Raw genomic sequence first — 27,421 nt, forward strand, 5'->3', positions numbered from 1 at the left:
TGTGGAAGAAGGGTGATAAGCGCAGCCTTGATCCTGCCGGCGCATACTCACATACAAACGCTAAGCAAACTGAGCAAAATATGGTCTTAGACGGGACCAAAGAGAATAATCTGATTTGAAAATACCAGTGATTTTAAGACACTGCTGCAGCCCTTAAGCACAGCCTTGACTTAGTGGGGCAGAGCAGGAAGAAGGAAGTCTGCGTAACACTTTGGGGTTGGAGGCAAATCCATTTTCTGCTCCATCTGTTGTGGCAAAAGCATTTTTTCTGATTTACATTATACAGCAAAATATAACATTGACATGGAGGGGAGGAAAGCCAACGAGAGCAAAAGAAGAGGAGGCTGAGGGAGATGGAGAGGACTGTGATGTGTCAATGTATATTGTATGTAAATGGTTATGGCAGAGAGTTCAGACAGATTCCTGCTCTGCCAGCAAATGTTTTTCGCTCCTCACTCGCCCAACTAGTGGGAAAACTAAAATTTCACCCAGTTGTGGTTTTTGGATGAAATGATGTCTAATCTCTTGGTCTATACGTCATAAGGGAAAGGGGTTGCTTTTCAAAGTAAATATCCAAACATATAGATTTTTGCTCCGGGGAGCTGGCCTGTTGCCAGGGGAGATTGAGAGTAAAGTGGAACAGTCAGCAAAAAATGGATCAATATTAACAATCATCTAAAATAGATGGTGCGCCACAGAAAGCTTGAGCGGCACAAACTGCATCGGCAGAAAATGTCAAGCTGTCAGGGAACATGTATTTCAGGGGATATTTAATTGCCAATATAAAGGAAAAGGACAAGACGGATACAATTAATGAGAAAATGAGGCTCCATGAGCGAACACGCTGTCGCAAGGCGCTGAAACAAATTAGTGTTTTCCCACTGTGAGTAACAGGAGTTGACAGAGCATTTCTCACCAGTTTTTTTATTATTTATTTCTTGGATTCAACAAATGTTTACACTTTGTTTTTAATATTCATGGCACATTTTTGCCAGGTAGAAAAATTGCTGTATCAAATTTATTGTTTAAAAAAAAAAAGATTGCATCTATAAACAAATCTCTAAAGCCCACTCTTATATATATACCTTTACCTCTGAGTTTAATATGTATCGCGCTATTGCTGTTATTACTCAAGGTTGAATTGTTTGTGCCTATCAGTATTGATGCAAGTTATAAAAAGATAAACAAGTACTCCAAGCCTGCACATAATATGCTTATTGCATGAAAGGAATAAAAACTGATTTATAGCAATAATAGTGATGAACACATGAATAATGAACACCAGAAAGAATTAAACACAGATACTTATGTCTTCTCCAATACAACAGGATGTTCATTTTGTAAATTGTGGTCTCTTTAGACGATGAGGCACTATATGCATTAGGGGATGGCTACAGAGTGATTGACAGCTAGTACCAACCAATCAATGGAATGGTTGCAGGTGTAGGACGTGCAGTGGACAAGCTCTAAGTCAGTAAGCAACTCCTCAACAAACACAGACACAAACACACAAGATATTTCTATTTCACATCTGGACGGCAGTGACCCCAATAAGTGTCTAACTCCAGAACTCCGAGGTTGAAGAAGGAAACACTGTCCTGCGTTTTCATTATCCCTCTGTTTCAATTACAATGTTTGTCTTTATGTGATTCAGAGACAAGACTCTGTAAAAATTAACTGCCCTTTATCTGTTATCCTTCATTACTATGTGTAATGACATAGTTAAACAAAATGGAACAGATTAGATTAAATCCTTGCATGTTAAATCAGGGACATATTTATTTGTTGCTGCTGGCCAAGTCCCTGGCTATTACTTTTGACTAGGTACCATCATTTGAAAACTCACTTTTTTGAGAAATTCCAGTACTTCTTACATTAAGATGCAGAAAGCTTTTTTTCATGCTTTCTCCAGTATGATTCATAGCCTTTGAAAGAAGCATTCATCGATGCGGTGCTCTTATATCTGAATGTATTGAATGTCTTTTTAAACTATCCTTCATAAAAAACACTCTTGTTATGAATTCTAGTATTTTGAAAAAGTCTTGCTACTTGAAGAAACCTCAGCACTGCTGAAAATGACGTGGACAAACAGGTCATCAAGGGATTCAAGCTGTCAAACCAGATTATGTCACATGGCAGCTCACGACAACCTGCAGAGCCTGTGCCTGCAGTCTGTTGAAGCCAAACCGATACTGAAGAAAAAAGGAAAGCCAGACAGGATCTAGACTAAATGATATCCATATGCACTGGTTCCCTTGCAGACTTCTGGCTGAAAGCTTGGTGTTCATTTACCCAGATAATAAGATATACAGTACATGTACAGTCCAAATTAATCAAATTCAACAGCTTTGCCATAAATCTTTATACGTCCTTAAAGTGACATCAACTAAATTTTTCAAGCTGTACGTGTAAATGTAGGCACACTGATATGGACTGCATTGTGTTTGGCCAATAATTCCATTGTACATACTTTGTGCTTCTCTGAAGCTGACGTTTTAAATAACTTACTTGTCTGTAATAAAATAAACTAAAGAGGACAGTCAATAAATATCACCTACCCATAATAATTACCAGTTTGGTCGACAAAGAACTGTCTTCAAAATGGTTTCTTAAAACAGTGACCGCCATAGGAGTCAATGTCTCTAGGGGTCGTCAGATATTGTGGAGAAAAAAAGTTATATAATATATTTAAAATAAAAAATCTAAAAAAAAAAATCTATTTTTTGTACCAGCCTGATTATTCAAGTGGGTCGTGACTCGAAAAAGTTGAGAACCACTTCCCTTAAAGAAACTATTTTTGCTGAAGTACTTAGGAGCACCATTCATGGTGCCTTAGAGAACTCTTTTTGACGCTCCATTGAGACACCTTTGGAGTTCTTTAAAGATCCATTTGTTCTTAATTGTTTTGACTGCATTGCAAAGGGGTTCAGGACCTGTGATTTAAATTTCTGCCTTTGCCTTCATTTCTGCCTCTGATTTGGGTAATTCACCCACTGATGTCAAGGAGTCAGTTATGTAAACTAGACAGGCAGGTTACACAACCGGGGCTTTGGTCTGAATAAGCAGTACAATTGTGTATCATTAGCATAAACTGAAATAATAATGACCCACTGGTATTAGGAGGGACAAACAAATTAGGCCCAGAAATTAAGTCAGGAATTAATTTTTTAGTTACAAGCTACCTCACCAATTACTGCCCTATGAGCAGACACAACAATCATCTCTAAATTTCAGTTGTTGACAATTCCATGAGTCACCTTGGGCCAGCAAAATTGAATGAGTCACTTCAAAAGTACAGCAAGCCTCATGTGAACAGAGAAAGCGAAATCATGCTAACTCCTCTCCTTAATCAAAATCTGTTGTGACTCCATCTGGTGTGTCTGCGCCCGTTTGTCTGGCTCTGCATAGAGTATTAGAGCATTAGACACAAAGGCTTCAGTATCAAGATTTGACTGTGTGTGTGTGTGTGTGTGTGTGTGTGTGTGTGTGTGTAGGGGATGTAAGATCGTGATTAAAGTGAGTTTCTGAGCAGGAACACTATCAAGCGGTTTTAAGCCCTGGTTCCTTCATTCTCTTGCCCTTCCTCTCGTTTAATTAATGACTGGATTACACTTCATCCCACTACTGACCCACAGATACACCCTCACCCTCTGAGACAAATACACATGCGGACAACACACAATATGTGTGTACACACACACACACACACACACACACACACAGACACACAGACACACACACTGGAAATTCATAGGATAAAAATTAGAATTATTTTTAAAGGGCTTCATTACAGTGTCTCAGATTTTAATAAGACTATATTGACTCAGCTTTTGCTCTTGCTCTGTGTTTGTGTATTTCTAATGCTGAAAATAAGAAAAGGGGCTGCAGCCTAAAATATCCCCAGGTCCTTGGGGAGTTTTTGTTTTGTTTTGTTGTTTTTTTCAGCTTTTGTGCATTTCATAGTAGACAGATTGTCATCATGAAGCACCTTGATAAAATAACCTGGTGGCATAAGGAGCACATGGCTGTGTATGACTGCGCAAACAAGGGTTGTGTCGTTAGTCTTCTCCTGCTATGGAGCTTGAATCACTCCAGCTGTCCCCACTAACTTCTCGCCTGATAGAAAGCTTTTCATCGTCGTGCTGGCCTCAGGCTGCACTTTTATGGCTGTTATGTTGAAGCTCCTGCTGTTCCATCTCCACACAGTTAGGTGGTCTACTCGTCTTTTTTTTGTTCGTGTAAGTCTTTGGTTTATGTGCATTTAATGAGAAGATGTGAGCAAATGAATTCTAATGTGGGTTTATCAATTGTACAATAATCCAGGTAGATTTTACAAAAATGCTGGAAACTGCATCATGCAAATGTTTGGTTTTTTTTACAAACAAAACCGAAAGTTAGTGCCATTGTTCTCTCCCCGATAGAGCGTGGTTTGTTTGCTTGTCTGTTTGTATCGTTTGCTTGATTGGAATAACTTCATGTAGCTGTGACATGTAATTTTGTTTGATCAGATCATGCTCCTAGCATTACTCCAATTTGTGTTGGTGTTTTGGGATTTAACTTGGCTAATAACGCTCAAACGGTGCTCAGTTCTTCTATCAAGGTTGGACTTTTTTACGTGTCAGTTTTGTTGTGGGAATAATGGGTAGCACACTCATACATTTCAAATGTCCTCATGGTTAAACGTCTATTCCGTGAAGATTTGATTACACTAGCTGAACATTAGAAAACTAACTCCTCCACAACTTAAATTGTACAGTTCTAGGTTTGTGAGAGTGAGGTTGGAAAAGGATGAGGCAACAGAGGAGGAGGAGGAGGAGGATGGAAACAAGTGAGGGTTTAAAAGCCTCTACTGAGCCCTGCTCCTGTTGGCTTTTATGGGATTTTCTCTGCACTGACTGAGGTTTCTGGTGAGGACACAATGAGGATGAGCAACAAGCAGTTAGCCGAAGGATAAGTTGTCAAATGTCAGTGGTGGCTCTCCATATTTGTCAAAGCCTAACATATAAGTGTTTGTTTTTTCCATCTTCACTAAAAGCTTCTGTTTGACCTGTTAGGTCCTGCATGTGCACCCGCATACTCGCCCGCACTCTTTGCATACTGACAAATATATGTTACAAATTAAAAGGGTCTCTTTGCACGTAGACTTCCACACATTCACACCACACATGACCAAACAACTTTACTGAAAAGTGAGTCACAACACTCCTGACATGTCTTCTCATGCAAAAACACCAACATCTATTTTTCTCACCTAATACCACTCGATGAAATGAAATACTCGGGGTGTAAGGAAAAAACATTTTATCAATTTCTCCAGGGCCTATCTGGTACAGTGCAATAGAGGTGCAATAAACTGGGTAGTATTCACACAGTGCAGGGGTGTGTATGTGTGTGTGTGTGTGTGTGTGTGTGTGTGTGTGTGTGTGTGTGTGTGTGTGTGTGTGTGCATGTGTGCATGCATTTGTTGACCGGTGCAGCCACAGTGGACTCCCAGTCAGCGAGAGACACGCAGGGGCAATTCATCAGAGTCTTACTACACTCCTTCAGATAGCACGGCCACTTCCTAATTGCATTTGGGAGATTGTCACAGCATACTCTTGACCTCAGGGTGACAAATCATCAGCTCACACAAACAGGAAGCACATGTACACACACACACACACACACACACCTTCAGGTTATCTATTCACTCAGGAAGGCCAATGCCTTGGAGAACACAACATAGGATGGGGATAATTCAATATATCACAGACAACACACATTCATTCTGCTGGAGGCTTTGGTGGTCTGCAATGCAATTAGTGTTAATTGCAGCTTCTGAAGTTGTGGGATTAGAATTCATCAGATGAACTGTGACTGTCAGTGGTACCTCTTAATTGAACTGCGTGAAGATGTGCTTGTGTGACTTTAATGCTGAAGGAGAGAGCTCTGAGGAGCGTTTTGGCCCAAGTGTTAAAAGCCAATACCTAGTGGAGCGTGAATAGCTGAAGTCAGGCACACGCCATGAGTAGTCTGCATTGCGACTTTTAAAGAGGCTCCTTGTGAGTGAAAGATGGTGGGTTTGAGTGCCACAACAGACTGGGAAATAAGCCTTCAGCTAAGTACTCCAGATCTCTCCCGCCAAAATATGTAAATGGGAAAAAGATAAACGAGGCACTAGATGGTTTATCAAGTCAAGCGGGGAATCGTACAAAGTGTGTGTGTGCACATGCGCATGTCATTGTGAATCAAAAGTTAAGACCACAAAGGAAACAGGGTTTTTTTTTCCACTTCACTAGTTTTAAAAGGCATGAGTTCAACAACAGGGAAAGTAAATGCACCACAGACTGAAGAAAAAGATTGTCAGAGAAACGAGCACTAAGGAGAACACCACTGCTCTACGTACAGAAGAGGCCAAAGAGATACAAAGGAGTGGAGGAAAAAGTGAGTGAGAGGTGGAGGAGGAAAAGGAGGAAGGATCCAGAGCAATAACTACAGTGAGTGAGATAACTAATGCTAGTATAAATAGCACTATCAAACTCTCGAGTACCTCAGTGTGCTTCCTCTCCGCCTCCTCCTGGATGTGGTTGCTCTCTCACAACAATACCCTCATATATAATGCGTAAATGGGTAAATGAACACAAAAGAAGAAGGGCAGCAGACTGGGAGCAGCAGGTCAGGGTCAGATGGTCTATAGGAGAAGAACTGCCATAGATGGTAGAAAGGATACTGGTATTTTAAAGAGTCATGAAAAAAAAAGTCAGAAGCAATTTTTTGTATTTCTACACATTGTAAATAACGCAACAGTCAATATGACAGAGTGTACACAATTAGCCAATTTATTGAGCATTTGGACCTTATTTCATGACAAATAAAGGCAATAATCTTTCTATTTATTTTAGGGTTAGGGTTAGGGTTAGCCTATGTTACCTATGGCGGTTTTGCATGATCATTCTTTAAATTCCACAGGAGACGGGAACAGTTCTGCCTCTCGTTAAAAAAACTAACAAAACCACAAGAAAAATTACAATATTTTCCATCTTTTACCGAAGCACACTTCTCCCTGGTGACATTCATCATGTTTCTTCTCATTCATGCATTTTCAACACCCTTCTGTTGGACTGCAGGCCCGCATTGGTTGTGAGATAATCACAGGCTGCCAGGTACAGCAGCGAGTCTCCATAAGCCTCTGAGCTGTAAATGTCACAGTGGCTTGGGCTATGACCTCTGTCAGCTCAGCGGCTCACCGAGAAGAGAAGGACATGGCCCAGTGGTTGATAGAAGACACACAAATTCACATTGGCACTTGCGCACACACACACACACCTTTTTTTTGTCTGTCTGTGTGCAGTGATGCACACAGACAGACAAGCGTAAACTCACACACGCACGTTCATCAATACACACAACAGACCTATTTCAACATTTTGATATAAAATAGTAGGTGATCCCGCGTTAATTAGCATGCTATTTATTTAGTCTCAAAACTAAACCACGCTTACTCTTATGATACGAGTTCACAGAACAATACCGCAAGCGCCAAACCCACACTCGTTTCTACTCTGCAAGCACAAAGAACGGTATCCGCAAGCAGATAGGCAAACAGTACGATCAAGCGTTTCTGCACCACGAGCGCGGGGCTGAGACGAGTGCGAACTCGCCCTTGCTTACGCGCTCGCAACTACTCAACACTGTCAGACAATCGCTCGCTCGACAAGTTGAGTTTTAGGACTTTGGAGGTGGCGACAGCGGCTGATGCTCCCCTCCTCCCCTCAGCTGGTTCGATTCCGACCCCGGCCCTTTGCTGCTTGGCCCCCCCACTCTCTCCCCTTTTCACAGCTTTCCTATCAATAAAGGCTTTAAAAATGTCCAAAAATAGATCTTAAAAACAAACAAACAAACGTAAAAAAAAAAACTAGTTTGGCAGAAAACAGAAATACATAAATATTAATATGAAATATTAGTGATTCTTTTCACCACCTCCCATATGAAAGTGCCCTTTTAGTTCCAGTTTGGCCCGCCACTCTTGTTGGCCCTGCTAGATATTTGACATTTACTTGCACTGTAATTTTGCATTAGGCAGGTGGTGCGCACTTGTCTTCTGTGAGCTTGTTTGCTCAGAGCGGCTGCCGCGGTGACTTTATACGGTTTGCCTGAGACAGACAACCCAAAATAGTGAGAGGAAATTAGCTGAAAGATGCATCTAAAAAAAATGGCTGGGGTGTCACTTCACAGTGGGGTTGCAGCTCCAGCAACCACTCAACTTTACAGGGAGGGATTTGATTCTTTCTTCGTATTAAAACGGAGTTTAATCGCGCTTTAAAATAATTTGGTATCGGCTCCTTTAGCTGTCCGTAGAGCTGCAGTGTCTCTCTGCAGTTTTTCACAAGCAGAAGGTTTAATTTACCCTCCTCGTGAAATCTGTGAACACACAGCACAAACTCCACAGAAATCATTTCATCTGTCTCTTTTGTATCACTCTCTCTACGCTCTCGCTCACCCAACCCTATGTTTATCTCTCCATTTGTTTTGAACACTTGAGCGCAGAATAATTCTCACACCATCTAATATAGATGTTTAACTATAGCATGGCTTAAAGCAAACACAACATCAATGGAAGCTGACAGGTGGCATTTGAGAACCCCGGGAGATCTTTTGCATACTAATGCACACTTATTAAAATGACACAGCTTAACCATCAGTCAGGCGGGCCAGCAGGTGTGTGGGCTGTGGGGCGAGACGGCATGCAGCATTCATCAGGAAGGTAAATTCAGGTAAGAACATCTTGAAAGGAGGTAATGAGCAGTGCAGTTCTGATATGCAGTGGAGGTTAAGATAACTTAATCTGTCGTCTTTCATTGAGCTCTGCGTGTTAGTGATGTTTGTCATAGCAGACGGCAGCCAAGAGCTCACGCATGCGTCGCTGTCATGTTTGATCATTTATCAGTCCTTCAAATTGAAGTAAATATGAAGGTGTTGGGGTGGATTTCTTTTTGTTTTTTGGAAAGAATGGCTCCATTCATTTACACACACACACATGCGCTACAATGAATCTCAGCATGAAACGGTAACAGAAAAGCCAGTTTGTGTGCAAACCAGTGGGATTTAGTCCTGGCACACTTTAAGCTCTCACAGCCATTACCAGGTAGGAACAATAAATCGGATTATACCCAGTTTTCAAAGAAAACCTACTGTAGACACGAAGCACCTGTGTGAATCGTGATCTTGGAAAACAAATTTATCTGGGACGTGCAGATACTGAGCATCAATACGGCCTAAATTCTGAATATTTAACCTCAAACATCTCCTGGGAATTCCTCATACACACGTCACATGAAAAAGAAAATGGGACATCAAAGAATAAAATAATGTGCAAGAATGATAGTCATACGGGAAGTATTCCATTTGGTAAGTACAGTTTAAGTGATTGACATTTAAAGTCCAACTGAAAAATAAAACTGATATGTATTTAACCAAGAACAAAATACTTTGTACCTTTTGACTCCAGTGTAAACTGTCATGCAATCTGGTGGATTTGATGAAGAAGGTTTATCTGGCTTTCTTCCATCCAGATTTCATCTACAAATAATTACATTTAATCACTTTGCCTTTGCAGATAGGGATTCGCCACATTGCCTCTATGTTGATAATGCAGTCCGACGCCTCACTGACCACCACTGAGGTAAGTTTTGCTGATCATTTCTCCGTGGTTAGGTTCATGAATTTTTGCTCCACCACAGCATAATCTGTCACCGTATACCCCACCCACATAGTCCGTGAATCGACAAAATCCCTGCCGCCAAGCGACAGCCCCACTTGTGACAGAGTGAAATGACACAAGAAGGTCAACAAAAGGTCCTGAAAGGGCGGCGAAGGGCTGGTGCTCGACTGTCTCCGTCTCCCATGTCGTGGGAGGTAGGGGAACATAGATAGGGGAATTTTCCTTATTCCCCATCCTCCAACCTTTTTTCAATTTTCATTCATTTTAGCTTCGATTCTCACAATCGGTCGAGGCAAATAAAACCTGAGGGGTGTAACATAAGACAGAAACCTTTGAAAGAATATTAATATCAGTACTGAAAATCAGAAGACTTGTAGCTGTAAAGCTATAGATCTCAAGGCTTCTTCATGCTCAGTAGATCTACACAGGTTCACTGGATGTTTTATTTTATCTGAATTTTTAAACTGAACATTCACAAGACTAAAGTGTACTATTCAACCACTCCCTGTAATTATTAAAAAATAAGAAAATGAAGCACTTTGCTCAAAGAAAGATTTATTTTTATCTTTACCTTTATCTTTTGGTGCCTGTAGGTCTGTTGTCTTACTGGAAGTGAAGCACTCAAAGGGCATTTGATCTATATTTACTTTGAGCTAATATCATTACTGTTGCCTTCAGCATCCACACAGGATGAGAAAAGATTTAGATTTAGTATAGGATTTTGGATTTCTTTGATTATTCGGATGCCAATCGTGGGATAATTGCTTCACAATCATTCGATAAACTCATGTGCACCAATAGTCTTCACTTTGCCTCATTTCTCTTACAATGGCCTGCGAGGTAAAAGACTTTAACCTGACTAGTTCCGCGATGGCGCTGTGCCGGCGTTTTCAAAATACAGTACCTGACGGACATCACCTTCGTACAAGACGTCTGGATTGTGAGTAACTTTTCAAAGTAATTTCCTGCTGTTCTGCCAGGGAGGGAAACTGAGTCATTTCCAGCGAGTGCACAGGCAGGAGAATGGCTTTAAGTAGATGTTAGCTAAAACTCTGACTTAGTTCTATTCAGCACTTGACTGATGGCACTCGCTACCCCCCATCCATTACACTGTCACAGGTTTGAAATTGCCTTTCAAACGTTCTGGCACTTTTTTGGGGAGATAAAAATGAGCACTAGTCCTTTTTGTCTGGGTAGCTGAAAGACGGCACAGTGGCAGGTGAGGATGCACAATAATCTTATTTCACTTACGCAGCTGTCAGATCCTGTAGCACCATTTCAAAGGGGAAGTGGTGCTGATCTGTGATCGGAATGCCAAATGTGAGCAAAAGACGACAGGAGCAGAGAAACTTAGAAGGATAGTAAAGAAAAAAAGTAATGCAGACGTCTTGCAAAACCAGAGAAAAAACCCCATTCAATGGCATTCTCAGAGAAAGATTTGGACCTAAGGCAAGGTCTCATTGTACATGCTCTTTTTGACCGGGCGTCAGAGATGACACTGAGATGGGTTGTGTAAGTAGATTGATACAGTGATCGACAGATCTAGAAATCAAAATGTATGAAACTCTTCGTGTGCAGCCCTGAATCCACCGATGTGACCCCTATAAACAGTACTTCTATGTGATGATTGCCGCCTGTGAACTTCAACCCACAGACTTCAGAGTGTGTCAAAGACAATCTCTCCTGCCCCTCACTCTGTGCCTGTGTGTGGGCCCTGGTGACATCTCATGGTAGCTCATTGCGAGACACCATTAACGAGGGAGCTCCCTTCCTCTAGCGCTGACTATCATATATCACCCACAGCCAGGCCAGCAATCGGCCTGTCACTAGATTACATTCCCCTGCATGAGACATGAAATAGGGTAATGGGCTGAAAATTTGCCAATTACAATCATTACACTGCCATAATTGACCCTGGGGACCCATGTCCAGCAGTACACACTGCCTTAAGGTTATGTGTGTGTGTTTGTTGCACTCAATTAGGAATAGATTGGACCATGAGGATGAAATCTAATTTATTTAACAGCAGCAATCCAACCGCTGACTGACAGTAAATACGGAGCATTTTGGAGAGGTGAAGAGCTGAGGACGAGGAAAAAGATTTATAACAAATTTGAAACAAATAAGTGACAGTGAGAGGAGACAAGAAAGACAGGATGTGAGGTTAGATGAAAGTGTGTAGGGGACAGAAAGGGTGGGGGGGAGTAGATACCAGCTCGAATAACCCATCAAATCCCATCATTAAATATTTACCCGTACAACAAATCATCAGTTAATCGACTGAATTGAAAGTGATTTACTTTGGCTAAGGTCTCTTACATGAGCTGTTACTGTAAATTTGTGCATTTTATAAAAGCACAAATAGTATTTGTATTTCATATAATATTATAATACCATATAATAAAAAAAGGCCCAAACTATTTTTGTCTTCTGTACTTTTTAGTTCTTATTTGACTGTATATCTCTTTCACGTTGATGGGATACAGCAACATATAATTATCAATATCTCTTTATCTATGGGATCGAAACCACACATTTCTAATGGGGTGGTGAACTAAAGCATAGTTCATCACTTGAAGATGAAAGAAATGCCTCTTTTATACAGTCAAAAAATAATTTTAAGTAGCACATTCACATTTGTTTCATTCAACTTTACTTCAGTTCTAAAGAGTTTGAACAGAGTGAATGGCACCTCTCAATATTTAATGATTTGTGATAAAAAAAACTTGCTTGACTGATTGCTGTGAGACTCACTTATAAAAGATGGGTTTTTTTGCATAAATCAGCATGTAAATGATCTTAAATTAAAGTTAGACCATAAAGAACTGTGTATTCGGATCAATGCAGTGAAGGACATTACAATGGAGCAGACTGTAGTGCACGTTAATTTTCAATGTTTAAATCAGACTACAGCTCTAATCACGGCCTGCACAGTCGTGTACTGCAATCGGCAATTTTTTTTTACCAATCCCCACAATCTTGTTGTTAATCATGATACGCATATGCTACCTTTAGCCACAAGACAAAAAAACAATGCGTGATTGCATCATACAAGTTATGGCAACAAGGCCTTCAATTCATGCAAGAGTGTAGGTCAACACCCTCGGATCTGATCCAAAGGAGCATAACAGCAACACGAGTCACAGACAGTCATCATGGAAACAATAATAAACACATTTCAGATTCTGTAATGTTCACAAATAAAATCGATTGAGAACAGCTGCCCTGTGTTTTGTGGACCAAGTCATCCAATCAATCCTCCTTTGCCATCATGATTAGTAGTTAAAGGTCGCCTAATAATAAAACATAACTACGGGTCATTCAGCTGCTCGCACAAACGACCTGCGGGCTTGTTTTCTATTTTTCAGAGGGTGTCTTGTTAATTACGTGTAAATATAACCGTTGTACAGTTGTAAGAGTCAAGTGCAAATGTGCGGCACTCATCCAAGCATATTCGGTGTTTAATTATTTTATAAGTATAGTCTGAGCTGGATGGGGAACATGATAGATGAAGTGAATAAATAAGAAACATGATTCACAATGAGGTCGATTTAATTTCACAACACAATACAGGGGGGAAAAAAGCACTCAGTGTTTCTGTGTCACCATGAAATTGCTCAGCTTTTTCTAACAATGAACTTTTGATAACATTACTGTGCCAGTTTGAATCGGTCAGTGGAGTTGGCTTAAATTAAACTTTAGAAATAAAATTTGTGAACTCAATGTAACTTTATAATGAACATCTATCTTATAGAGATACAAGTGAAGTGGAACTAAGTCAAGAACATTCATTACACTGGCTTCAAACATCGCCTTGTCCGAACGCTAAAATTACTGGGAGAGAATATCAACAATGGCTTTATATATATCTATGTATATAGGAAATGAACATGCTTTTCTCAAATGTATAACATCTTTAAGAGAAATGTTCAGTAAATATTTGCTCTTTTCAAACCATAGCCCATCCCTATAAAATGTGTACATACATCATCTTGGTTTGTTTTACACACACACACACACACACACACACACATATATATATATATATATATATATCCTCTTATTTTCCTTCTCTAATTTGGATGATGAAAATAATGGGAGACGATAGAAGGGATGAGACAAAGGTGATAGCACAACAGAGGTCTATGTTAACAGTAAAAGAGAGATGGTATGGAGTGTGCGAGATACAAGGGTTTTGGGTGATGGAGGATAAAGTTAGCCTGGCTGACTCTGATGTCATACACAGGTCCAAAAGCCAAAATCATCTTATTTTATGCTCACATGAACAAGGCAAATGGAGCGAAGAGGATATGCAAATTGCTGTCTAATTAGCCTGTCAGGAAACTGAAGCCCTGTCACAACGCTGTCAGAGAGAGAAAGGGAGAGCCAGAGAACACAGAGAATTACTGGATTAGTTTCAGTTGCCATTCACTGCACATTTCATTAGGTAATTTCAGCTCACATCAGGACCTTGGGTCAGTGCTCTATCCTTGAAGAGCCAGTTCTTTTAGCCATGATTTTTGACAAAAGAGATTGCGGCACTTTTCAGCACCGCTCTTCATTCAACCTCCTGTCTGTCTCCCGCAACCAAAAACAAAGTGAACAGGTTTGCACCGTCTTCCCTGATGACGAGAAAAAAATTAGGGGTGTGACAAGACACTTACCTCAAGAGACGAGACGATATTTTAACCTCAATTTTTTCTGAAAACTTCAACGACGAAATATATGGCTGGCCTTTCATTTGACTGAAAGTCACAAAATGCAAAACAGTGCAGGTGCATTTTGAAACGTTTTACCAATTAACGCGTAATGAATGTTATTGTCACTTCAGTTCTACTTTCCTGAGTATGAATCATCATGTGCTCTAGCGTTTGGACCATGGAAGATGAGGTGCAGAGGCATTTGTCAGCATCGTCTGGCCGCTCAACGTTTCCTTCACAGGCGTGGTTGATTTTAGTAGAGAGCTGTGTTGGTTCTGTAAGTGTCGCTGCATAGTGCTCGTGTTAGCCGCAGCATATGGCAACATTTTCTTACAGTGCTTACATGTCGTTTGTGTCTCTGTTGCCGATTATCATTTCCGGGGGAACCCAAAGTGCTGCCACGCGAACGGTTTTGAACGTCCCCGCCACGGTGCATCTCCTACGCTTTCAGACATCAGATCTATTCACATCCCTAGTATCAACTAACTAACTAGTGTTGGTACCGTTACTTTTACACATTTCATAATACTTCTAGAGCCTACAGAGCTATTTCAAAACAATTGAGTTTGCTCAACACTGTCCTCCTTAGTTAGTACTATGGCTGTCAAGCTTTATGCACAATAACTTTTCAATGAAAACTGTGGCAGATTAATGACCCGAGTTTCTAATTTTTGAAACAAAGGGTCCTTGATTTCAGACAAAAGCAGCCTCTCACTTGCAGCCACCAACTGTTCATTTTGCCTGTTAAAATAACAACTGAGGCAGATTTTATCAGCTGTAGCCAAACCAATTAAACTAAAGTTAGCTCCATGCATTGGTTGAAAATACTGTGCATGTGTGTTTGTAAAAGACAGATCTTGAATATGCACTTGAAGGCTAGGTACATAATATCAGGCTAAAATATCAAAACTAAGGCTACAAGTCACAGGCAAAACATCACTATCCTGCCCAGCTGATGATTTATGTATGGAGAAGAAAAAAACATGAAATAAAAGAGGCAATATTGTTCAATGTATTGTATCGCTCAACAAGTTGGCCCAAGTGAGTGAAGTGTGATAACGAAAAATGCCAGATAGCACCATTCGCTGACGTACATTTTGACGTTACAGGTAAAATTGCCATAAGTTGCTATAACTGGTTATTGATATGCTCCTTATTGAGTATGAAGGGACTGGGTCCTTCAGAAAACCAATAGAGGTTGTTTGACGCTATGAGCAACTTGACAATGCATTGGGACAGAGCTCCAGTGGAGCATTACTGGACATGTAATTACCCAGACCATCTTATATGGATCCAATTAGCTTCCCTCAATAGCGGAGAGACACTGTGATCCCCATCACATAAGAGTTTCATGTTTGTTGCAGCTCCGTAGAAAATGTGACACTCCACATTATTCGTGTATCTTTTAAGAAACTGGAGAATGACTCATTTTCTCTATTAACCATTTGTGCATTAGATGCAGATGGTTTCTGACAGTGTCCTCGGGTTCTGAAATGGTGTTTGGATGACTAAAGGTATCTTTAATAGTAAATAGATAAAGGGTGTGAACTTCTTCTGGATAGAAATCCTTCCTCTGTTGTAAATCGCCTTGTCAAATCTGTCTGAAACAATAAACTGAATAATTAAAAACCCTAAATAACACACAGTGTTGATGGGTTCCAAAGGGGAGTGCAATGGATTGTTGCCTGTGGACTATCGATGGATAAAACATTCACCATCTCCTGCAGGACAAATAGCAGGTGTTTTGTTGAGACAAAACCATAACATGAGTAGAAACTGTCTCTTCAATTTCCTTCTTTTCTTCTTCCACTTTTCATAACATTATGTAACCACTCTCCATAATTAGTGAAAGCAAAACATTTAAGGATCTTGGTTGCTGCATAACAATAATACATATCTACATTCATGATCCAAGATCTCCTCCATATGTGGACTTTATTGCTTATTTTCAAAGCTCCTCCTGTATGAACTTCAGACCCAGCAGGAAAAATAACTGCCCAGCTAACACACATGGGGGCAGACAAACAGGTCAGATACAAGGTCAAGTGAAAGCAGGATCGACAAAATGTGACAAACATGATATTGCTCTGATTTGTAACAAAAGGATGTCATCATCTCAGGCACAGAAAATACGACTGTGTGGAGGAGGTTAAATGAGGATATTCAGTGATGAGGCAGGAGTGGGGGAAAGAGAGAGAGAAGAAGAATGAGGGTGGGGAAAACCAGAAAAAAGGGGATTGAAAGTATTGAAAGGGACAAAAAAAAAGGGGAATGTGTCTGTCCTTCTGGGAGCAAACACAGAATGATGGGTGTGGAGGCGTAGCATGGAACCTAATGTCCTAAGGCGAGGAGGAGATATCAATACGCACACTCTGACAGTTCACTGAGAGCCAGTCTCCTGCTTTGTACGGAAAAAAAGAATGAGATACAGTATGAGGACAAATCCTTGCATAGACAAAACTGTGCTACAACGCCACAGCCTCAGTGGACTCAGTGCCTGGGCTCTGCATACGTTTTGAAAGTGTAGTATCCTTTTGTTAACAACTCTATATTTTTGTCTACAGCATTGCAGGAAGTATTTACACAGACACACAGGAGAAGAAGAATGAAACATATTGTTTCATGATGTAATATTATACCAAATTAGAGATCCCAGCAAGTAGTGACTATACCAATTATTTCTGGACATTTCTGAAATTTTCCAGAGGGGCTGTATGTGAGAACTTAAATGTTCGGAAATGTTGCCTTGTACATTTTACGCCCGGCCCGCCGGCCCCCTATTAAAATTTCCAGAAAATGTCAGCGTGAGCCTACTGTATGTGAGAATCACAGGAATCGCAGGAAAATCAGAGAATTCACAGCGAGCGAGTGGACGTGTTGATGACTAAACAAAAAAACACAGCTTTTCTGTGTTGCTGTGACACAATTTCCTGCCATTTTCCATTGCATGTATGAAGACAGCTAAAGAGGAAGACTGAAAGAGAGCAATGCAAGCAAAACTGTCCAGTTTTGAGAAATAAAAACTAAAACAACAAGCTGAAAGATGCCAAAACTCTAGTGGATAGTGGATCTTCAATAAAATATTGACAATGTGATGTTACCACTTTGTTTAGGGGTAAAGATTAACTGACAAGATACTTGTAAATTGTATCTTCCTATGATTCTCATGCTGGGCCAAATTATTCTGTTTGCTGCAGAGAGAGAGAAATCTGTTCTGTAGGCAGGTGTCAGTCCTCTAAACAGCATACCGAATCTTTGATGTTCTGCATCTGTTTCATGGTGCAGACTTGCCTCAGTATTACCTCACAACTAAGCACCCACTGCAGAAATTTAAAAGCAACACAAAGGCAAAGAAGACAAGGTGAAGGAGAGAGAGAGAGAGAGAGAGAGAGAGAGAGAGAGAGAGAGGGAGAGTGATATGTTCATCCTCTCCCCAGGGTTGATGGTCAGACACCTGTGTGGTTTGATCAGACTGTCCCTTCCACATCCTTTGATGATCCATCACGTCGTCTCTTTCCACTCCCACTCGCCGTCTCTCCCTGTCTCTCTAACACACATACGCTTCATATCCCCATTTCCCGGATCCACCTTTGTTTCCCCCTTTCATCTCTTCCTCTCTCCCCACCTCCCTTTTACTAACATATTTTTGTCTCCCCCCCGCTCCCCGTCCCGCTTCCTCTTCTGCCTCATCACCTTTGAAGTGAGTCACAGCTCTTGCTTTGTTGGATCGTACAGTTTAATTAGCACTTCTGCTTTTGTCACTTTCCCCCCCTCTCAAGTAGTCACTGTAGGTAGATGAGGGCTTTGGCAAAGTGAAACTGACTCCTGGTATTGTGTGAAGACACAACACAGCCATCTATAGCCATGTGGTAAAAGAAAACATTCACTTTGAAACAATCATTCTTTCCGTTTCTCAAATTTATTCAGCGCCCTTTTCCATTTCCGTCTTAACATCCTGTCTCTCTTGTTACATCGTAAGTGTATGATATCCTGCTGTTTCTGAGCAGATGGAAAATATTTTGGAGCGATACACATGTCGACATCAAAAGCTGCTATTGTCATGTCAGCATTGTTTCTGTACAAAGTAAAGAAGACAATACAGCTGTAAGCAAAAGAGCATTAGGCATTGATGAGAACTACAGTAGTCTATCCAGCTGGCAGGTTTAACGATGAGCGGAGAAAGCACTGGAAAGTCTTCAACCACTTCCTGTTTGTGTCTTCGTTGCAGCAAACAACAAATGATGTGATTGTTCCAACACAACTGCAAGGATTGAATCAACTGTCCGTCAACTGTGGTCCATTAAGACGTGTATATGAAGTCAAAGTAATGGGTGGATAAAATTTCATAGATAAAATTTAAAATAACTCTCAACCAAACTGATGTTGTTAAACTTAAAATATTAAAAAATAAAAAAAACGAGACATACTTTAATCAAACTCTGATTTGATTAACGCAGGGGGGTTTTTTTGGAAATTCATCGCATTGATGGGCCCCATTCAAACACATTAAGGGGGCCGCGTATTTCATGAAGGGACATAAATCAGAGGTTGGAAAAAACTGTGTGAAATTTACCACACTACAGTGCTGACCCAAGGAAGTTCATTGATGTACAAGAGAGAGCTACAGCCAAAAATCTTTGAACCCGAAGGCTCTTCCTCTTCCTGCATCGGTGTTCCAGCTACACTACACAAAAATACACTTATATTCTAATCACTACAGTTGTCTAAACAATGAGAATAATCAAATGTTGGCAGCATCCGCTGATGACGACCCTCTCTCCTTTTCATCATCCATCCGTCTCTTTCATTATTTTTCTCACAGCCATCCGTCCTTCACTTTCCTCCAGTTCTCCTGGTACTTTAGTTCCTTCACCCCGTGTGAGTTCAGCGGAGGAAACGATGTACCACAATACATTAAACTGGTGCCACGATGAATGGGGAGAATCCATGCATGTTGACTGTGGCCTTGAGATAGAGAATAGACAAATGAAACTGCCTGCCTGCCTTGCAGCACACTAGAGTCCACTGCCACTATTCTTCATGCTAATTTGATTGAGAACGCTCGATCAGCAAATACTCCTCGACCCACACCTTTGCTCTAAAGGAGGTGTTGGGTGGGGACTGGGGGGGGGGGGGGGGAAATAGACATCATGGCATGCGGTAATAACAATGAATCTCCAGGATGCCTGTCTCAGCGTGTAATGCTGAGATTTGGCCCACCGTGGGTAGTTTACATCAAAGTGAAATGTGTTGCCACTGGAGAACAGACGGAATGAGAGACGGGAAGAAAAACAGAAAAGAAGATATAGATAAAAAGGTGAAGTGAGCATAAGATGTGAAAATGAGGGAAGGTATGAGGCGAAGCACTAGAGATGTAAGGCCAGTGGAAGGGAGAGGGACTAAAGGATAAAAGCGGGGAAAAAAGGACAAGCGAGGAGAAAACAGGCGAGTACTTAACAATCTTGGTCCGTGTTCCCTCAATGCAATTAATGTGGAGCCACAAGGACGGCCTACTCCTTCTCTGCAGTAAAACAAAACCACGATTGATGAGCGTGTTGGTAATGCATATGTGACTGCCTGTGTATGGGTTTGCTGGGAGCAAAGTGTCGAGATGGTGAAGGGGAGAAGGAATAGTTGGAATGAGAAAGAGGGAATGTGTTAGTGGCTGGAGAGAGAGAGAGAGAGAGAGGGACAGAGAGAGAGAGAGAGAGAGAGAGAGAGAGAGAGAGAGAGAGAGAGAGAGGCACACGGTGAGGCACAGAGAGATGAATATTTGAGGGAACAGTTAGGAAAGGTGTAAGGGAGCTGTAGCAGCAGACAAACGAAGGGAGACAAATTGGGGCAGGACTTCTCTTTTGATGGCCATTTTTTTCCCCCAGTCTCCTTGGTAGCTATTGTATGGGTTTCAGTCGTTAGACCACATTCACTGAAAAACATTCAAAATGAAATATCACCAGTCAGCAGCCAATGTGTGCGCACACACACACACACATTCTCTCTCTCTCTCTGCCTTTTCTTCTCCGGCGATATTGCACAAGGCTTGACCTTCAAGTCAACAAACAATGTGTTAATGGTGGAGAAAAGCAATCAAAAGTAATTTCCTCTTCAGTCCGCCTGCTCATTCTGGTGTTATTAAGCCGTCACTGCGTCACAGCTTTGGTAACTAAGGATAAGATATGTGCTGTAAATTACTGTAACTGTTAGTCAGTACTACTGGATTACAGAGGAACAGTGTCTGTGAGGAGATCTTTTGAATCTGCATCTGATGAATAAAGATGCTATTTTTCGCACAATTTGTTATTTCTTTGTCATATTTTAGATAACAAAATCTTCCCGCACCCCTCAAAAGGAATCATAAAATCTTCCTAAACAGTGCATCTGCATATGCCATAGTATTTGGGGGACACGTTACAGCATGGACACAGCTGGGGAGGTACAGAAGCCCTGAGGTGGAGAGCAGACCAAAAAAAGAGCCTTTAACATGAATCAACGCTGTTTCACGCTCTTTGAGGTCAGCTCTATTTACCCATTATTTACAGAACAGAACACACATACAATGGGAAAGACAATAGTATGGCTGTGGCATCAGCAGAAAAAACACGGACCAAAAATATTTAATACAGCCGAAGAACCGGAGTTTTCCATGGTTGTCAGCGTTGGGATTAATAGGAGCCATTTTGCCATAATGAGCTGTTAAGCATTTGCTGCCAAAAAGCCTCCTTGTTTGCCTTTGAGTCTCTCAGAATACTTTGTCAAATTATAACAGCCATTGTCTCTCCGCTTCCTGTCACCGTCAGCGTTGGAGTACCTGCATGGCAGCTGCCCGATTTCAGCTCTTGTTAGACAACATAATCAGCTCATGAAACAATTATCTGGAGATTGGGAAAATAATGATGTCGTACTGACATTATTACACGTGTACTGTACCTGTTCTGCGACTGAGCCGTCGCTACACTTCCAGCGCCCAGTTTAATGGAAACCATAAAGCCTTGTCCAAGAGTTGTTTTTCATGAAGCACCAGGATTTTTAGCGGCTGTGAAAACCTTTTCTCAAAAAAGCCACAGCGAGTTCTCGGCAGTTCTCAATCTGCAGTGAATGCAGAGCATCTATAAATCCACTGTAAGAGCCGGGGACATTCCCAGATCAACACCCCACCCAGTGTTTCCAACGTACAATAGGACATGCACACATTTCTAAGTGTTATATAAAGATTCTCAGAAGAATTTGTGAAGCATGATGCTCAGGCTGGATTTAGCAAAATGGCACAATCTGAATGGAAATGAGTAAATGTGGACTTAAAAATAACTGGAGCCGAGATGCACAATAAACAACATCTAGCTTCTTGTGTGCTAGGTGACGGCGTGATATTGTGGACAAGCTTGTCGACTAGGAAATTAATATTTACATCACCAAAAGCTGACAGCCCTTGGAGAAAATAAAGATTCCTTTTGAGAGGAATCTTTTGGTCGGTTTAATGGGGCATTTCAGCTCAGCTACGAGGAAAAGAGAAAGGAAGATACATGGCTGCAATTAGCAGACGGAATGAACAGGTCCCTGTCAGGGGGAGGGAAAATGATGCCTCTTAAATGGGAACCTCAAACGTCACACGATTATAAAGTAGAAATATAAATGCACTTTCATGAACCTCGGTATGCTTGAAAAAACAAATCGTTCCACTCCCATCCAACTCACACTTCCAACATTTTCACTTTAAACTGTTTCAAATAGTTTTATAAAAACTTTAAATATGTATATCAAATCCATTTTGGGGAAAATCAAAGGAACAATTTCTGGATGATGAGAAGAAACATTTACCATTTACTTTTACACCTAAGGCGGACTAATGGAATTCAGTCTCCTTGACAAATAGTGGGTACAGGGAACTGTTGGAGCAACTGTTCTTTTCTTCTTCTTTTTTACGTTGCCACAGTTGCCTGCACACGGTGCTAAAGCATCCTCACCTTGGCCCCTATTCGTGTGTGAGACAATGAATGGTTGAGATGGTGTTTATACCATGTGTGTCAAACTCTACTTTTGGAATGTGTTTGGATACTTGAGTATCCTGGTGTTTCCTACCAGCAAAGGGAACCGGGGCGTCCTTGTCCAGCGCCACCAGAGGGGGGTCCAGCAGCACCGTGTCCATGTTCTCCGTGATCACACCGTGGTAAGATGTCTCTATCCACGGCTTGTGCTTGTTCACTGTGGAGGAGAAGGAAAAAGAAGAGGATCAATACAATAAATGTTATGATCTCCCTTTATCTTTGTGCAGTTTACAGAAATATTGTGAGGATTGTCACTGTAATTCACACATTTGATTGTTTGTACTGTACATCTCTACATCAAAATGTGCTGAGTCATAACAGGACGGACGATGAGAAAGCAGAGGAAGCGGAGGAAACCTCCACTTTGTAAAAAAAAAAGTTTTTATAGACGACAGGAGCACTAAGGGAACGCTGAGGAAAATATATTGGCGGTTGTTGTGCGGGTTTACACTTAACCCTGCACTACAGAATCCACTTTCAACTTGTGTTCTCCACTTTTGACCCTCTACATCTCTACTCTCCCACCAGCACCAGGACCCTTTTTTTTAGTGTCTTTGCATTCTTGTCTTTTTTTTCTCTTTACTTTCCTCAGTGTTTCTGCTCCCACAAAATGAATAGATCTAAACACTATGCTACGAATGTGACTGAGAGGTCAGCAGGCTGAGCTTGAGATTAACACAGATCGGATCACACAGAATTACACTGCAAATTAAACTTTTTCCTTCCTCTCTTACAGCAGGACAAGATCAGGAAAAACCACACACACACACACGCACACGCACACACACACACACACACACACACACACACACACACACACACACACACACACACACACACGTGTAAGTGTCACTCTCGGTAGGGAGCTGGGATGTCAACTTAAACTTTCAGTCCACTGAAGGGAAACGTTTTGTCTCATGCCAGTGAGCAGATGACATGTCCAGCTGGCAGTGATTTAAAATGGATCAAACTTCCTAAAACCTCGTCACACACTTTTCTTTCATATGTTCGGACAAATTCAAGGAGTGTTGTCCTACTATTCCAGTTTCTCCCCAACTGTGTTGTGAGTTGTGAAAACAAGGTCACGATAAAAAAAGAAGAGTGTGAGCCCAGTACGAAGGAAGCATCTTCTTTTAAACAATAAAGAAACTGCAGTGAAAAAAAATAAATCAGGTCGGACAAAGAAAACAATCATTTTAAAATTCGCCCACCATTTTAGAAAAAGTAGTTGATATTGATATTGATATAGTAGATATTTGTATTGGCTTCATGACAAAAAACACAATATTGTTCTATTCATATAGTTAACAAAAGGTGAATATTTCACCAGTTTACTTCCGTGGGAAATGATCATCTTCAATCTAATAATCAATGGATTGATGGTGATGCCCATGTGATTTAAGTTGTGAGGTCGTCGGATGAGAGTCGGCTCACTGTCAGCAGAGAGTTAATTGTAAGACGCTGTTGTGCTCAGGAGGGAACGATTAACACTTGACTAATGGGATCAACCTTGTCATGAGGTCGGTAAATCCAGCTCTTCTGTTCACCTGATATAACATGAGGAAAGGACTGAGGAAAGTCCTTTCACAGAGTAACCGTGCAACTCTCAATATTTAAGAAGAATTACTTCTACACTTCTCATTCACATTTACCTTATTTTCACTGATAATGTCGCCCTGAACTCTCTAGATGGGACTTTTACCATGCGGGGACAGAGTAGGGAGTGAATTACAGGGAGCAAGGGAATCACAAGGGAGGACATCATTCACACAAGGAGTCTCATCTCATGCTCATGCAGGAGATAGAAAGCACTGCAGCACACAGCATGACTCTGCTCTGCTGGAAAGTGGAGAGAGGCGAGCAGAGCTTGAGTTGCGTTTCAGTATGTTTACATCTGAAAAATGTTGTTTAGCGATGATGGAAAATCTGTGCAGTGATGGACAGTAGCACACTCGCATGTCGTAGACGCGGTGCAGCTTCCTCCTAATACCTACAGCTTCCCCTGGATTTAATTTCCACCCAGAAGCAGACGTGAAATGGACTGAAACAATCTTAGAAATGGACTCTTCAAAAACCAAAAGCATATTAGACTGAGGTGCTGAGGTGACTGTAAAACAGACTATAAAAATGAGCATTGCTGAAGTCATTCTTCATTCTTGCTTGCAGTGTAAATACATATTTATCAATCATGCACACAGCATTTCATTTACATCCTAAGACGTCTTCAGTAAGTCTGACAGCAGCCCACAGCCAGCGGAGTTTACTCATGGGTGGCAGCTTCAATTTCTTGCTCAAGGTCTTATATTTATCCCAAACAAATTGGGTGGTGGTTGAAGCCACAGAGCTGTGACTTTTTAAAGAGAGTCCAATATAAGAGCCGTTTTTTGCGGAAGGAGCACACATCAAAGCATGGAAATGGGCTATTTCCAAAATGGCTTTCATGACATGTAGTACTGTAAAGCCATTAGCGATGCGTTTAAGGTATTCATCCTTGACACATTGGTACTGAGCCGCAGCAATGAAAAAAAAAAGGATAATCAAAGAGAAATAGAAAACTCTGGCTGAAGCAGCTGCCTAGACAAAGGCAGCCCTGCTACGATGTATACTGTGCAGCAGGATTCCATAAGATCACCAGATGAAACGAGAACTCTGGAAAAATGTCCGACAAAACGCAGCAGGAGATTGCCCCCGTCAGATGTGTTCACGTTAATAGGTACATTTCCAGAGCATTCTGTGGCATCTGGTTAGAGCAGCAGGTCTGTTAACAGTCATCAACATGCCCACGAGCTCGATGTGAGACTCTCCTGTTGTATTCTCTCATGGGCTCACACACATGTGCGGACATTTGCTTTCTCGACTACAGCCCGTCTGGAAAAATTTCAGGAAAATGTCCGGACTTCAGTGCATTTCTTAAAACAGCAAACAACTCCACGAAGCTGTCCTTAGACACGGCTGAGTGCAAATTTCATAATAGAGTAATCACATGCTCACAATGACTAGCAGGCTGATGTTAAGCAGGTGTTATAGTTACCATGTTCATCTGCTAATACTGTGGTGCAACAATAAGACTGAAGGGATCACAATTAAGTCATTAGGATTCATTCTCAATATCAACCCATCTGAAAGTTGTTGAGATATTTCAGTCTGGACCAAATGGTGGACTGAGTGGCAGACATAGCCATCCCTGGTTAATGATATAGCTTTTTTGTTGAAGATGACTCCTCCACTAATAAGGTTACAAGTGTCACTGGCTATAATACGCATGGCGTCTCATGGCTGTTTCCTAAGGAACATCTGTAGCCATTACAGTATTAGATGCTGCGTTATGGAGGACAAATTCATTTAGTGGGCGAAAGAGTCTAAATGTGGATCTAGTATAGCACTGGATCAAATCTGATATGACAGTAATATGAACAAAGAAATACAGAAACAAGATTTCAAGTAAATAGAATTACTGCAGGGGATTGTCAACTCGGCCACATTGGAACTGAAGTCAAAAATCTGGAGTCGTCGCCTGTGACAGAGGCACATGAAAGCGTTTTACTGTAGGGACACAGGCGGGTAATAAGCTATATTTAATTTGGGTCCCCACTGGTATTGTCGTGTTATGTATTGATCAATATAAGTCATGTCGTATCTATTGTAGAATTAATTTGATTACAGGGATGTTGCAGTGGAATAGGATTATCCTTCCATGGACTACGCTAAAACAGAGCACCAAGACAAGGATAATAACACCAACAAGTAATAATAAAGGAAACCTCTCTGATCTTCAGACAAACTACATTTAGAGTCTGACACACTACAGGTACGTGCATATGCACCAACGCACATGGATGGGGAATTGTACATCATCCTCAGAAAGCTACTGCGCTGCATAAATGGGTGGCTTGTTGGCACAGTTTGTGCGACTCTGCACCTTGTGCCACTAAACACCAGGGACAAAAGTAGATCATAAAGATGGATGAAATGTATGAGCAGAGTGTGGAGACAGAGGGAAGGGAGAAGGACGCAGTGCGAAATGTAAGAAGACATGATGAGTGAATAGAGGGCAAAATGAAGGGGTTAACCTAGAGATAAGAGTTAAAAAGAGAAGGAGAAGATGAGAGGCACCTGAACTGGAGGCCGGAGGGTGAGAGGGGTGAGGGAGGGGAGATAATAGAGGAAGGGAGTTGGTAAAAAGATAGGGCAATCAAGGGGCAGAAGAGAGAGAGGTAATTACCACCAGTTCCTTTATGAAGAGCACACTGCTGCCAGTAGGACCTCACCAATTCTTCAATTTATTTTCCTATTCAAATATTCAATTGAATTCCTAATAGATACAATACATGCCAGAGATCACAAATGTTGAATAAATAGTACTGACCCAAGGAGGCTCCAACCCTTTCATGTACAGAAAGTTCGAGCAGAGGCTTCCAAATAAATGACGCTAGAGGAAAAGCTTTTGTCACACACCTCAAAGTAAAGTCCCCGTCTCATTAGCAGCCGAAACGAAACGGGAAATAACACGAGAAAAGAAGCATCGCACTGAGCTACAGTTGGCGTTATCACTGTTGCTTTTCAATGCAGCTTTTTTTGTCGTTAAAATATGACGGTTGCGTACTTTGTACAATGTAATCACAACGCCCGTGATTCGAGTCTGACTTCCTTTTACTGACGCACCCTGGGTTTCCTCTCTCCGTCTTCTGTCAAGACCATCCCGCATGGACAAAAGGTTGTACAAAAATAAAAAAAGCCCATTTCTTGCTTGCTATGACCTTGTTTAATTTATCACCTCTCAAATGAAAGACAGCGCTGGTCTGATTTGTTCTGGTTATCCGATTAGATCGTTAAAAAATAAGGTTTTAACAATTGTGCAGGAATTGCAAAATGCTATTTTTACTCGATTGTCATTGCTTTTGGTGTTGTCTTTATATAATAAAAATTCGTGTCTAAAATGCAGCCCAGAGATAATGCCTCTGTCTACTTTGTCTTTCCCA

The 27,421-nt window shown here is 41.2% G+C and overlaps 1 protein-coding gene across 1 annotated transcript in view; it reads right to left on the minus strand.

Moving 5' to 3' along the window:
* The window catches only part of clstn2a (calsyntenin 2a), a 111,048-nt gene that overhangs the window by 34,102 nt on the left and 49,525 nt on the right, over positions 1-27,421 (minus strand). The window contains exon 2 of the mRNA XM_035635326.2: positions 22,477-22,599. Coding sequence (XP_035491219.2) covers positions 22,477-22,599 — 123 coding nt within the window. The remainder of the gene's footprint in view (positions 1-22,476; positions 22,600-27,421) is intronic.

Source organism: Scophthalmus maximus, chromosome 5 (genome assembly GCF_022379125.1).
Source record: "Scophthalmus maximus strain ysfricsl-2021 chromosome 5, ASM2237912v1, whole genome shotgun sequence".
Taxonomy (NCBI): Eukaryota; Metazoa; Chordata; class Actinopteri; order Pleuronectiformes; family Scophthalmidae; genus Scophthalmus; species Scophthalmus maximus.